Source organism: Hippocampus bargibanti, linkage group LG19 (assembly GCF_051943395.1).
Source record: "Hippocampus bargibanti isolate YZ-2025 linkage group LG19, ASM5194339v1, whole genome shotgun sequence".
NCBI lineage: Eukaryota > Metazoa > Chordata > Actinopteri > Syngnathiformes > Syngnathidae > Hippocampus > Hippocampus bargibanti.
In genome coordinates, this window is record NC_142752.1 from 4167126 (window position 1) to 4180365 (window position 13240).

The 13240-nt window shown below is 40.8% G+C and overlaps 1 protein-coding gene across 5 annotated transcripts; it reads left to right on the top strand.

Moving 5' to 3' along the window:
- cmtr1 (cap methyltransferase 1) lies at positions 1-13083 on the top strand. 5 transcript variants are annotated; one of them, XM_089022202.1, is made up of 24 exons: positions 1-330; positions 2925-2991; positions 3466-3564; positions 3638-3789; positions 4058-4216; positions 5159-5251; positions 5536-5607; positions 5716-5810; positions 6599-6671; positions 6746-6944; positions 7513-7631; positions 7803-7899; positions 8655-8787; positions 8875-9054; positions 10140-10196; positions 10265-10322; positions 10409-10477; positions 10542-10673; positions 11620-11837; positions 11905-11973; positions 12199-12246; positions 12335-12447; positions 12598-12706; positions 12783-13079. In XM_089022202.1, the coding sequence occupies exons 1-24, from the start codon at positions 1-3 to the stop codon at positions 12916-12918; spliced, it is 2877 nt and encodes a 958-aa protein (XP_088878328.1). In that variant the 3' UTR covers positions 12919-13079. The 5 variants fall into 5 exon arrangements, with proteins under 5 accessions (XP_088878328.1, XP_088878330.1, XP_088878329.1 ...); XM_089022204.1 differs by lacking the exon at positions 2925-2991 and adding an exon at positions 7091-7169 and having other exon boundaries at positions 187-315; positions 6746-6970; positions 12783-13083; XM_089022203.1 differs by lacking the exon at positions 2925-2991 and adding an exon at positions 7091-7169 and having other exon boundaries at positions 192-330; positions 6746-6970; positions 12783-13083.
- Positions 13084-13240: the final 157 nt, after the last annotated feature.

The window sequence follows — 13240 nt, forward strand, 5'->3', positions numbered from 1 at the left end:
ATGTCACCTGTATTTATTTGCTTAAACTTTTTATTCTCCCTCAACTTCATTTTCAAAAGACTACAACAAAATCCACTAAAACCTGTTGCTGCTGTTGTCGTTAACGCCCATTGTGTGTATGCCGAGGTTATCCGTCCATCTTGTTTATCTGAAGAGACGACCGGCGGGCTTGCAGTGCAGCGTCATTTGACGGGAGCTGTAGCCGGACACGCCGACCCCCATGAAGCCCAGCAGGAACGCCAGGCGAGGCATCGCTGGACCATCCCGGTTCTGCAGGACAGTCTGGGCTGCCTGGGTCTGAAAAACGGAGAGCAGGTGGAGTTACATCAAGTATGTCTCATACTACGACCATGCGTTGCCTCATCAGATGGATGACAAAAATGTCTTTTCACAAAAATCAATTCCTGCTTGTCCTGCACATCATTCGAAATTCACTCGGAACTATTTTTCCTACTCATGTCGAATTAAGTCAAGTCAGGAAACATATTAGCTATAAAGCTAGATCGCTATCTATCAGCTATCTATCTATCTAGCTAGCTATCTATTCGCTATATAGCTAGTTAGCTAGCTATTTGAGTCAGGAAACATATTAGCCATCTATCTAGCTAACTAGCTAGCTATTAGCTATCCAGCATTCTATTAGCTAGCTAGCTAGCTATTAGCTATATAGCATTCTATTAGCTAGCTAGCCTTCTATCTTTTTGAGTTATTCCGGGTTGAGTGAATGCTGCTCATGCTGCGTGTGGTTGCCGCTGCTCACTCACAGAAAAACTGATCCTGTGACTATAAAGTGACCTTAAGAGTGTTGAAAGGGGGTTATAAATCAAACCTATTATTATTATGATTATGATGATTATTATTATTATTATTATTATTATTATATACAGTAGCTAGCTACATAGCTCGGCGTCTTGAATGAGGTCAACTGAAGACGCAGAGCTGATAGATTGCCTACATCTGCTCAATTTATAATAATAATAATAATAATAATACATTTTTATGAGCTACCTATTCGCTAGCTAGCTAGCTTAGCTTGCTATCTATTTGAGTTACTTCCGTTCATGTTGTATTTCTCTTTATTTTATCGATTCTAAGAGCCTTACAATTTCAATTCATACATTTATGATTCAAAACTAATAACGTCCACTACAAAAATACTCACCTGGAGGTATCGAATATATCCAGGGGTCAATCGAGGGATGCGGAAGAAAAACATGCCTGTAGTGATCCTTTCTTGCTTTGAACAAACTGATAAACTCTTTCCTGAAACTCAGCTTGGGCTTGCTGTGTTCCTCACTGTGTCGAAACGACACACCCGCCTCGTCTCACATTTGCGCCGACAAACACATGCCCGGTAAACGGGCCGTGTATATTTATATATATAAAGCGTTGCCACTATTGCATAAGCGGCTCACATGCGTGGCACTGATGGTGCGTTCGTGTGTGCAACAGTGTCAGTGGAGGATTAGGCTTGCCTCTGGAGATGTGCTGGATTGAAAGAGAAGTACAACTTTATTGTCAAATGTGCTGTATTACAGATAATGCAGAAAGATAATGCAACAAAACTCTCAAGCATATATTATTTATCCTCTGTGGAGAAATACTGCTATTGTGAAATGTGGTTTATTTTTTTTTTATTTTCGCCAATGTGCAATGCTTAAAGGACAACCAAAATCACTTTTTTGTTTCCTAACTGACATCAGAAAAACGTTTTATAGCATCTAAAATACCCAAAACACGCAGTATGATATTTTTAGTGAAATGCAAAACATCAATAAAAATGACATAAAGTGTCCAAAATCTGCAAAAAAATTGAGCTGCGAATTGGGCATTTTCAGAAAGTCCCGCCCCCATTTCGTGACGTCACGCCAAGACGTCTTGCATTGCTGGAGAATCAAAACAATGGCTTCAGATTCACCATCGCGATATTTATGTGAACAAGGGGGAGGGACCTTCTGAAACTCACCATCTCCGAGGTCATTTTGAAGTAATTTTGGGAAACTTTAACTCATTTTTATTTATTCTGATGTCACTTAGGAAACAACAAAATGGTGTCGGTTGTCCTTTAAAAAGACGCCTCAGCATTGCCCGACCTGGATGCCAAATAAGGATTACTGTAGTTTTATCTAGAACGCATGCAAGAGCACACTTGTGCTAATCACTTGTCAAAGACAACTTGCCGTGAAGAAAACAAAAATCATGTAAGGAAGTAAAGAAAATGCAGGTTTCGTTTTCTCTTAATGTGTTTAATACCTTAAACTTTCACATTGCTATGAGGGGGCTTGAATTCAATATTTCCTAATTTCTTAAAATGTACAACTACATATAAAACATATTGTACAAGGAAAAGGGGACATGAACAAAATTATCTTAAGTATTTACGAGTTGTCAAAATATTTATAAAACGTGTTTTGTTATTATAAATTTTTAAACAGTGGCTGATATGTTTTATTTTGTAATTAATGGTATTTTGTAATTGAATGTTGCTGTGCCAATGACCATTTTGTGGTTGGGAGCCTTTTACTGAGCATTTTCAGTTGCTTGTTCTGTAGTCACAAGGGAACATAAGCCAGTGTCTTCTTGTGCCGGTCCCAAGCCCGGATAAATACAGAGGGTTGGCCAAGCAAAAGCTTGGCCAAAACAAACATGTGAATCAAACCTCTGAAGATGGAGGACACTGATTCGATGTGTCGAACCATTGAAGGGAAAAGTCGAACGGGAATACTATTAGTAAAGATAAACACGGTTAGGTTTTTAAACGCAGGCAGTAGTGGCGCGATCCGGCGTCATCACATCGCGCCCGGCGCCTGTTTAGTGTAAGGACCCGGTTGGAAATAAAGAAAGCCTTTTTGGATTTCCATGTAAAATATCAACCGATTTTTAAACTATCAAGAAAATGCTGTATTTGTCCCACGTTAACACAGGAGTATTGCAGCCCGTATGGAGTTGACGTTCTATCGCTGAGGAAACTACGCCTTCATAGCAGAATCGGTAAAAGTTAGCCGTCTGTCTTTGCTATTTAGCTTAACAACTCAATTTAACGCAGTGTGTTTGGCAGGTAATGACGAAAAGTGCCTCGCAGAAATGAAGTTTACTTTTTGAACATCCGCATGTAACTATACAAGCAGAGCGCATGACATTTTTCTCGTGTTTTTAGCTTTTTCCTGTGTTTTTAGCTTGTGACATTGTGGCAAAAACACACATTGGGGTTGTGTTGCTTCCTGGCCATTACTTCCAGTCCGTTTGTCCGTTTGGGGTTTAAGAAACTCATGTAAACTAGTAAATTATTGCCCATGTAAATTATTACCCATTAGTGTCCGTTTGAGTGAATTGTGTCACTATTGGATTGGATTGCCTTTATTAGTCTCGCAATGGAGACATTTACATTTCACAGCAGCAAAGTGATGAAAACAATGAAATGTATGTTGTGTGATCATAACATTCTCCTTGCTGCATGTTCTGCAGCAGCAATGAAGAGAAGATTTGACGCTGCTCCCGTTCTGACTGCAAAACGGCAAAGTGCTGATAGCAGCTCAGATGAAGAGTCCACATTGTTGAGACAAGGCAGGCTATATTCATCCTCGTCCAAGTCCTCGTCATTGACATAGCTTTTTACATCAGTTCTTCTCCTTTCCAGACTCCAGCCAGAATGAGTCGCTGAGTGAGCAGGACGAGCCCCGAGTGGGATTTACCATGCCGTCCATATCTGTCCACGGCAAGGATGCTGCGGACTCGCCTCCACAGGACTCCAAATTCTCCATGTACAACAGCGTATCACAGAAGCTCATGGTAACGTTGAGGAGACCTTCTAGAACATGAGATGAACAAGAAAATGGAATGTGTATTTAGTGAGGGGATTTTCCTTTTTAAAACGATTTAATCTAACGATTGGAAATGTCACAACAAGAAGACTTTAAATGAAAAGGAATCATTTCCAGGAGCTTCATGTTTTGTTTTCAAATGCACACGGGATAAACTCAGCTTAACTTTATTTGAAGAGTACTTTAGCGATATCAACAGTCACGCTTAATCATGATGCAATTTTTTTTTTTTGCAGGCCAAGATGGGCTTCCGTGAGGGCGAAGGTCTGGGCAAATTCGGCCAGGGCCGTAAAGAGATCGTGGAGGCATCGACCCAGCGAGGGAGGCGTGGACTCGGTCTCACGCTTCAGGGCTTCCAAGGGGAGCTCAACGTCGACTGGCGGGATGAACCCGAGGTAGCGTTTCACAACCGGAATTTGCCAATGAAAAGATGCTAGCGTGTTGCGTAAAACAGAAAGGTTAATTGTGAACGAGTCAAATCTTTTAAGATTTGTATTTTAATACATTTTTTTCAAAACGTGAATGGTTGAACCCTTGAAAAAAATATTCTGCATTCATTAACTTCCTTTACACTTTTATTTTATTCATACTTCAGAATGTGTGTCAGTAAATGTAAAAATATGTTGTATTTATTTTTCTGATGATATTTAGGTGCATTTTCATTCTTTTGGATTTGGATTTGCCTTTATTAGTCTCGCAGTGGAGAAATGTATATTTTACAGCAGCAAAGTGATGAAAGGAATAAAAGTAGAAAGACAAAATACATGAGCTGCTGGAAATATTATTATTATTAATAATAATAATAATAATAATAACAGTACATTACATTTTAAGCGCCTTTCAAAGCTCTCACGGACACTTTACAGTCACAGACAAGCATCGGTACTATAATAAATAGTATAAAGTTTAAAGTATAATCACAAATAGATAAAATACTTGAAGTAAAAAGACAAAAACTAGATAAAATAATATGACAACACAATGACACAGAGAGTTATTCATTATTAAGCACTTTCTGTACCCTCTTTGTTACATGAAGCAGTTCTAGAATCTAAATGAAAGAGGAGAGCATCAAAGCGTCTTTCCACCAGTGGATCAAGGACATCATGGTGGAATGTGCACGTCGACTACAAGCTAAATGTTGAAAGCAAACACACAGCTGTAGCATCCATTGACAAAAAGAGATTGTCTCACATCTCCTATCCCACGTACTATAAATCAGCTTCAATTCCAAGCCGCAACAGCACCAATCTTTCCGCTGAACAAATGGGGGCTGTGAAGATGCTGTCCATTACAGGCGCAAAAAAAAGTGTTCTTGTATCTGTATCCATTTCCAGCCCAGTGCTACAGAGAAAGTGGACTGGTTCCCAGAATGCACCACAGAAATTCCTGATGCAGATGAGTTGAAGGACTGGATGACAGTGGGGCCAGTAAGTACTGACCTGTAGCATTTAAAAGATGTTTTTTAAACCGCCCATTAATGTATTTATTTATCTAGTTATTTGTTCATTTATTTATGTAGTTAGTTATTTATTATTCATCCATGTATTTATTTATCTAATTTTTTTATTTTGTATTATTTAATATTTTTATGTTGTTATTATTTGTTTTATTTATTATTTTATTATTTATACTTGTATTTATATGTTTACTTTTTTTACATACTTACTTTTTTTGTACATACAGTACATACATACTTTTTTTCGTTCCAAAGAGAAAACTGAAAATCGAAGACGAAACTGAGTTTTGCACCGAAGACCTCCTGCACACGCTCCTCAGGTGCAAGGTGAAGGCTCCGTTGTCGCTTTGACTTTTTTTTTTTTTTTTTTTAGCCCTTTTCACCGAAGCGGAATCATATCATTCACCCAAAAAATGTATTGCTGCTGCCCGACAGACGGTTTTTGACGATCTGGACGACGAGGAGCAGAGGAGAGCGCGTACTCGTTCCAACCCTTTCGAGACCATTCGAGGAGGAATCTTTCTCAACAGGTGCTTACTGAATTTTAGGCTATCTGGCTATCTATTAGCTATCTATACGGCTGGCTGGCGAGCTAATAGCTGGCTATCTATTGGCTGGTTGGCTATTAGCTATCTATCCAGCTGGCTATGTATCTGTTGGATATCTGGTAGCTAGCTGGTTGGCTGGCTATCTATTTGCTATCTATTGGCTATCTAGCTGGCTGGCTGGCTATCTGCTGGCTAGCTATTTATTAAGTCGCTGGCTAGTTAGCTGGCTAATCTATTATCTATCTATCCGGCTGGCTGGCAAGCTAATAGCTGGCTATCTATTGGCTATCTAGCTGGCTGACTGGCTATCTGTTAGCTATCTATCCGGCTTGCTGGCTATCTGCTGGCTAGCTATTTATTAACTCGCTGGCTCGTTAGCTGGCTATCTATTAGCTATCTATCCGGCTGGCTGGCGAGCTAATAGCTGGCTATCGGCTGTCTAGCTGGCTGGCTTGCTATCTGTTAGCTATCTATCCGGATTGCTGGCTATCTGCTGGCTAGCTATCTATTAGCTCGCTGGCTAGTTAGCTGGCTGGCTCTCTATTAGCTATCTGGTAGCTAGCTATCCAGCTTGTTTTCTATCTATTTAAGTTATTTCCGGGTTGAGTGAACGCTGGCGCATGTGGATGCCAATGCTCACCCACAGAAAAACTGATCCTGTGACTGTAAAGTGACCTTGAGAGTTTTGAAAGGTACTTACAAATAAAATGTATTATTATTATTATTATTATCATGACATCATGCTAACGTGTCCCGTTCGCTGCATTTAGAGCAGCGATGAAGATGGCCAACCTGAACCACTGCTTCGACAACATGTTCACCGACCCAAAAGCTCCCGACGGGGTAAGCGCGCGCTTGGGATGCCGTCCAAAAATTCATCACGTCACATTGACGTCGCTTCCTCCTGTCTGCTGTAGAAGCCCCTGACTCACGACAATGGCAACGAGCTGTTGTACTTCGGCGACGTGTGCGCCGGGCCCGGCGGGTTTTCCGAGTACATCCTGTGGAAGAGACGATGGCACGCCAAAGGTTTCGGCATGACGCTGAAGGGGCCCTGCGATTTCAAATTGGAGGACTTCTACGCTGCGCCAAGCGAGCTTTTTGAGCCTTACTATGGTACCTCGAGCTCCTCCGCACTAAATGTATACATTTTTTAGCATTTTATTCACCATGTCATCTAGCTAACGAACTTTTCGCTTTACGAATGTTAAATTAGTGTGTCTGCCTGCATCTGTTGCTTTTGCAATATCACAACTTCTAAGATGTACAACCCAGAGCTCCTTGAGACACTTTATGCAAAAAGCTATCCATTCCATCGAGCCATTAACGACCATCACAAAGGTAAATAAAACTTTATTTTACGGTACAGTTTATTTCTTTAATTACAATACCATCGCACATTTATTATGCATAAAATAAGGTATATTGCGTGTAGTTTTAAGGTTTATTTAGTTGAAATTTATGTTTTATGGGGACCTGGGAACGGATTATTCTCATTTTAATGGTTTCCTATGGGAAATTAATGTTTGGAATGCACACTTTTTGCCTTACACACACTTTCTGGGAACCAATTAAGTTCGTAAGCCAAGGTATCACTGTACTTGCACTTTTGAGTGACAGATCTCACATTGCGCCACAAATTTCAACGGTGACTGATTCTAACCGCGGCATCTTGACGTTTCAGGCGAAGGAGGCGTGGACGGCGACGGCGACATCACCCGGCCGGAAAATGTGACGGCCTTCCGGAACTTTGTGCTGGACAGCACCGAGGGGAGGGGGCTTCATTTCCTCATGGCGGATGGGGTGAGGGTTTCGTGTCCGGTTGATTCATATCCGTTCAAATAATCAGTGTATCATGTATTCTTGTCTCCATTGTTAATGGGGAAAGGAGGAAAGAAAATGGCGGATTATTATTATTATTATTATTATTATTATTATTATTATTATTATTATTTTGTGACCCGCCCCTCCCAGGGTTTCTCCGTGGAAGGTCAGTACAACATTCAGGAGATTCTGAACAAACAACTGCTCCTCTGCCAGTTCCTCACAGCTCTTTCCACACTCAGGACAGGTCAGATCAGCTACTTTTTTTTTTGAGTGTTGACTAATTCATTGTAAATAATATCAGAAATATTTGAAAAAAATGAAATTAAAAAAAATAACTATTTTTTTTGCCTCTTTGGTCAATTTATCATTGAAATGAGTCATTTTGAATTTATACATTTTGAAAGAGTCACATGGAAACTAATGTCTTGCTAGATCGCTACCTAGATACCTAGCCAGCTACCTAGCTAGCTACTTAGCCAGCTACCTCGCCAGCTACCGACCCGAGCTTCCTATCTATTTATATATTGATTTATTGATCAATGTATTTTATTTATTGTTTATGTATTTATGTATTTTATTTATTTATTTATCTAGCTAGCTACCTAGATACATAGCCAGCTACCAATCTAGCTGCTGCTGTGTTACTTCCGGGTAGAGTGAACACTGGCGCGAATGGCTGCCGCTGCTCACCCACACAAAAAAATAATGTGACTGTAAAGTGTCCTTGAGAGTTTTGAAAGGCGCTTAGAAATGAAATGTATTATTATTATTATTATTATTATTATTATTATTGTTATTATTATTATTGTTATTATTATTAGTAGTAGTATTAATACGTATTAGAATTATTAATGTATTTCTTTTTTAATCTGATCAATTAATTAATCAAATAATAAATAATTTTAATCTGATTAATTCATTAAGTTGCAGCTATTTCTTTTTAAACGGATTTATTTACTGTCATTATTTATATTTTTTATACTGCTCTTCCTATTGCAGGCGCCCATTTTGTCTGTAAGACCTTTGACCTCTTCACTCCTTTCAGCGTGGGTTTGGTCTACCTACTGTACCTCTGCTTCGACCGCATCACACTCTTCAAACCCGTGACTAGTCGGCCCGCCAACTCCGAGAGGTGATTGTTTCATATTTATCATCCAGAATTGTTATTTTATTTTTTTAAATCCAGAAAGGTGCTGTGCTAGCGTTGATATGTTGGCAGGTACGTCGTGTGCCGAGGTTTGAAACCGGGCTCGGAAGCCGTCAGGGAGTACATGTTCCGAGTCAATCTGAAAATCAAGCAGCTGCGGGACAACGACATGGACGTGACGGATGTGGTTCCCCTCAGCATTATTAAAGAGGACGTCGACTTCTTCCACTTTATGGTCAACTCCAATGAGAGGTGCTAGCTTAAAAAGCCCCTTTTGAATTTATGTAATTTGTTTTTATCAATGACAACATAGAGTACCGTGATACCTCGGTTTACGAACCCCTTGGCTTACGAACTTTTCGGTTTACGAACATTAAATTTATGAACATTTTACCTTGGCATGCCAACTATTTTTCAGGATACACACGGAGCTACCAAGAAAATGGCAGCCGGCTTGTTTTGGTCCTCTATTCACCCCCCCCCCCCCAGTCGTGGGTTAAAGCCACGTGATTGGTCAAGAACGCAGCAGTGAGGGGGGGGGGGTTACAGACAGAGATAGTAAAGCCATTCTTCAAAAAAGAAAATGGAAGCCGACATTTTTTTGTCCTCTATTCCCCACCCCCAGTCTTCGGTTAAAGCCACGTGATTGGTCAAGAACGCAGCAGTGAGGGGAGGTGGTTTAAACATTAAAGAGACCGGCAGATGACAGAGAGAGAGTGACAAAATAGATAGAAAATAGTGAAATTTGGACTTGTTTCAATTTTGAAAAGGACTTGTTTCAACTTTGAAAGGTTCAAAGGCAGTGTGTAGACTGCAAGGTTAAAATATCCCATCAATCAGGCTCCACAAATAACCTGCTCAAGCATCAACCCAGCTAAACAGAACACAATTGATGAGGAACTAGGTAAAACGATCGCAGAGAAAGCACCTAAAAAGGATCATTCCTGAAGATGGTGAAAGAAGGCTACGTTCCTTATCAAGTGTTTAATGCTGATGAACTCCATTCCATCAAGCCATCACAAAGGTAAATAAAACGACTTTATTATATAGTAGTTTATTTCTGTAATTATAATACCATAGCACATTCATTATACATAAAATAAGGTATATTTTGTGTAGTTTTAAGATTAGAAAGATTTAAAATTAGAAAGTCGAAAATTGTTTTATGGGGACCTGGCAACGGATTATTCTCATTTTAATGGTTTCCTATGGGAAATTAATTTTTGGGATGCACACTTTTCGCCTTACACCTTCTGTGTGGGGAACCAATTAAGTTCGTAAGCCAAGGTATCACTAATTCCAATTCACACTGCAACAGCGACATTTTATCTCCACAGCCTCTGCGCCGTCCAGATAAAAGCCCTGGCGAAGATCCACGCTTTCGTTTTAGACTCGTGAGTATCCTTTGGCCGCGTTCCCGTTTGCTTTTGTGTGCGCGACTGAGTGTGTCGGCCACCCGTAGGACACTCGGCGAGTCCAGACAAGCCAGCCTACGCAAACAATGTCTCAATCTGTGGGGGGTGAGTCAATCAATCAGGGGCTTTAAATTCCTGTCACGTAGCCCCCCCCCCCCCCCCCCCAACGCCTTTTCTGCATCTGCTTCCAGGTGCCCGACAAGGCCAGGGTGACGCCGGCGTCCTCGGATGCAAGGTCAAAATTCTACGAACTGGTCAAGGTCAGTTGAGCCGCCATTTTTACATTCTCCTTGATTTTAATGGCAACTTTTTTTTGTGCTCCAGAATCCTGACGTGGAGTCGTTCAAAAGCAGCCTCACGCCGCTCAATTCCGGCACGCTTGAAAAGCTACGTCACGTCCTGGACCACCGTTGCATCGTGGGAGGCAGCGAGCAGATCTTCCTTCTTACGCTGGGCGTGAGTGTGAACGCATTTTTTCCACCTGAAAATGGAAATAATGGAGACAAACTCGCCTCTGTGCGGTTTTAGAACCCCTTGGCTTACGAACGTTTCGGTTTAGGAACGTTAAATTTATGAACGTTTTACCTTGGCATACAAACTATTTTTCGGGATACATACAGAGTGCCACAATGAGTGATGTGTCGTTCGCGAATGAGTCTGTTCTCCGAACAAGAAAATGGCAGCTGGCTTGTTTTTGTCCTCTATTCCCCGCCCTCAGTCTTCGGTTAAAGCCACGTGATTGGTCAAGAACGCAGCCGTGAGGGGAGGTGGTTTAAACATTAAAGAGACAGGCAGAGGACAGTGAGAAAATGGAGAGAAAACAGTTAAATTTGAACATTTTTCAACTTTGATAGTTCAAAGCCAGAGTGTAGACTGCAAGGTTAAAATATCCCATCAATCAGGCTCCACAAATAACCCGCACAACTCATCTGTACACTTGATACAAAAAGCTATCAACCCAGCTAAACAGAACACAATTGATGAGGAATAAGGTAAAATTATCGCAGAGAAAGCACCGACAAGGGATCATTGCTCAAGATGGTGAAAGAAGGTTACGTTCCTCATCAAGTGTTTAATGCTGATCAAACCCGCCAGTCCATTCCATCAAGCCATCAACGACCATCACAAAGGTAAATAAAACGACTTCATTATACTGTACAGTTTATTTCTTTAATTATAATACCATAGCACATTTATTATACATAAAATATGGTATCTTTTGTGTAGTTTTAAGGATTAGAAAGAAGAAAATTATGTTTTAAGGGGACCTGGGAACAGATTATTCTCATTTTAATGGTTTCCTATGGGAAATTAATTTTTTGGGATACACACTTTCCGCCTTACACTGTCTGGGAACCAATTAAGTTCGTAAGCCAAGGTATCACTGTATCGTCCTGTGCAGAAGTCACAGATTTACACGTGGGACGGAAAGATGCCTCTCCGCTGGCGGAAACTGGAGAACTTCAAACTAGAGCTCCCCAGAGACTCCCTGCTGAGTGTGGAAATCGTGCAAGAACTGAAGGGCGAGGGCAAAGCGCAACGGCGGATCAACGCAGTGCACGTGATGGACGCGCTCATTCTGAATGGCACAGACGTCCGGGATCAGCATTTCAACAAGCGGTACGCAAAAGCGTTTTTCGCACTCATATCACACCCTGTGACCTCAACTATGGACTTTTGCACACAGAATCGAGATGGCCGAGAAGTTTGTGAAGGCGGTGGCCAAGCCTAGCAGACCCGACATGAACCCCATCAGGTTCCTTGTGTTCTTCCGTTTCAACTAGCAACATGAAATCCACACCTTCCTCACACATAAAATATATTGAGCCACATTTGGCTTTTCTGGAACGGATTATTTGGATTTACATTATTTCCTATGGGAAATAATGTTTTGGATTGCAAACTCCTTTTTTTTTTTGCATAAAATTGGTGCAAATTATGATGGTGCTCTAGTTTATTCTTGTTGTCAATTTCCAAACAGGGTCAAGGAAGTTTACAGGCTAGAAGAAATGGAGAAGATTTTTGTACGGTATTGTCCCTTTTATTTTGAAGTTTACTCTTTGAACTCAAATGATCGATGTGTTTTATTGAAGATATAATTTTTTTTATGTTATCAGATTGGAAATGAAAATCACTAAGAGTTCCGGCGGAGTCCCCCGTCTGTCTTACACGGGCCGCGATGACCGACACTTCCTTCCCACCGGGCTTTACATCATCAAGACCACCAACGGTGGGTGTCGCCCAAGTGCAAATTTGATATCAAAAGGCTATCAAAACAAAATATGCTTGTTTTTATTGAAATATGTGAGAAGTGGATCTTGAGGGGAAAAAAATGTGTGTGTGTTCATCCATCCTCTGCTGTCTCAATTTTTTTTTTTAGAGCCATGGATGATGGCCTACAGTAAAACCTCAAACAGGAAGTACTTCTTTAACAAGACCACCAAGAAATCCGTGTACGACACACCAGCCGACGCGGCGTCTCCCTTCCAGTATGTTCCGCCCGCCTTTAATCGTCTCGCTATCGGTTCCTATTTTTGTTGTCAGCCGTTTTATGTGTGTTGACAGCATATGCCACGCCGAGCGTCTCTTCTGGGCTTGGGAAGACGGCGTCATCGTGCACGACTCTCAGACGCGTGTAAACCCCGACAAGCTGTCTAAAGATGACGTGCTTGCATTCATTCATCACAATCACCAGCTGTGAACCGACGCTCGGTGGTAAGACCTTTTGCAGAGAGATCCAAAATGACCCAAAACATCACCAAAGACAACTCATAGGATTTTTTTTTTTGTTCGTTCATCATTTTGTATTTTATTTTTTTGACCATCCTCCACATCACCCTGAACAGTGTGGTGTTCCTTTAAAAATAGAAATAAAAGTGACAGATGAAATGAAACAAATGAATCAATCCTGTTTTTATAGAAGCTGGTTTGAACTGCGAAATATAAACAAACGGTTTCTTGACATCGAAGGAAAAATCGCCATTATTTTGAAATATCGATTTCGATTAATCATACATAAGCTC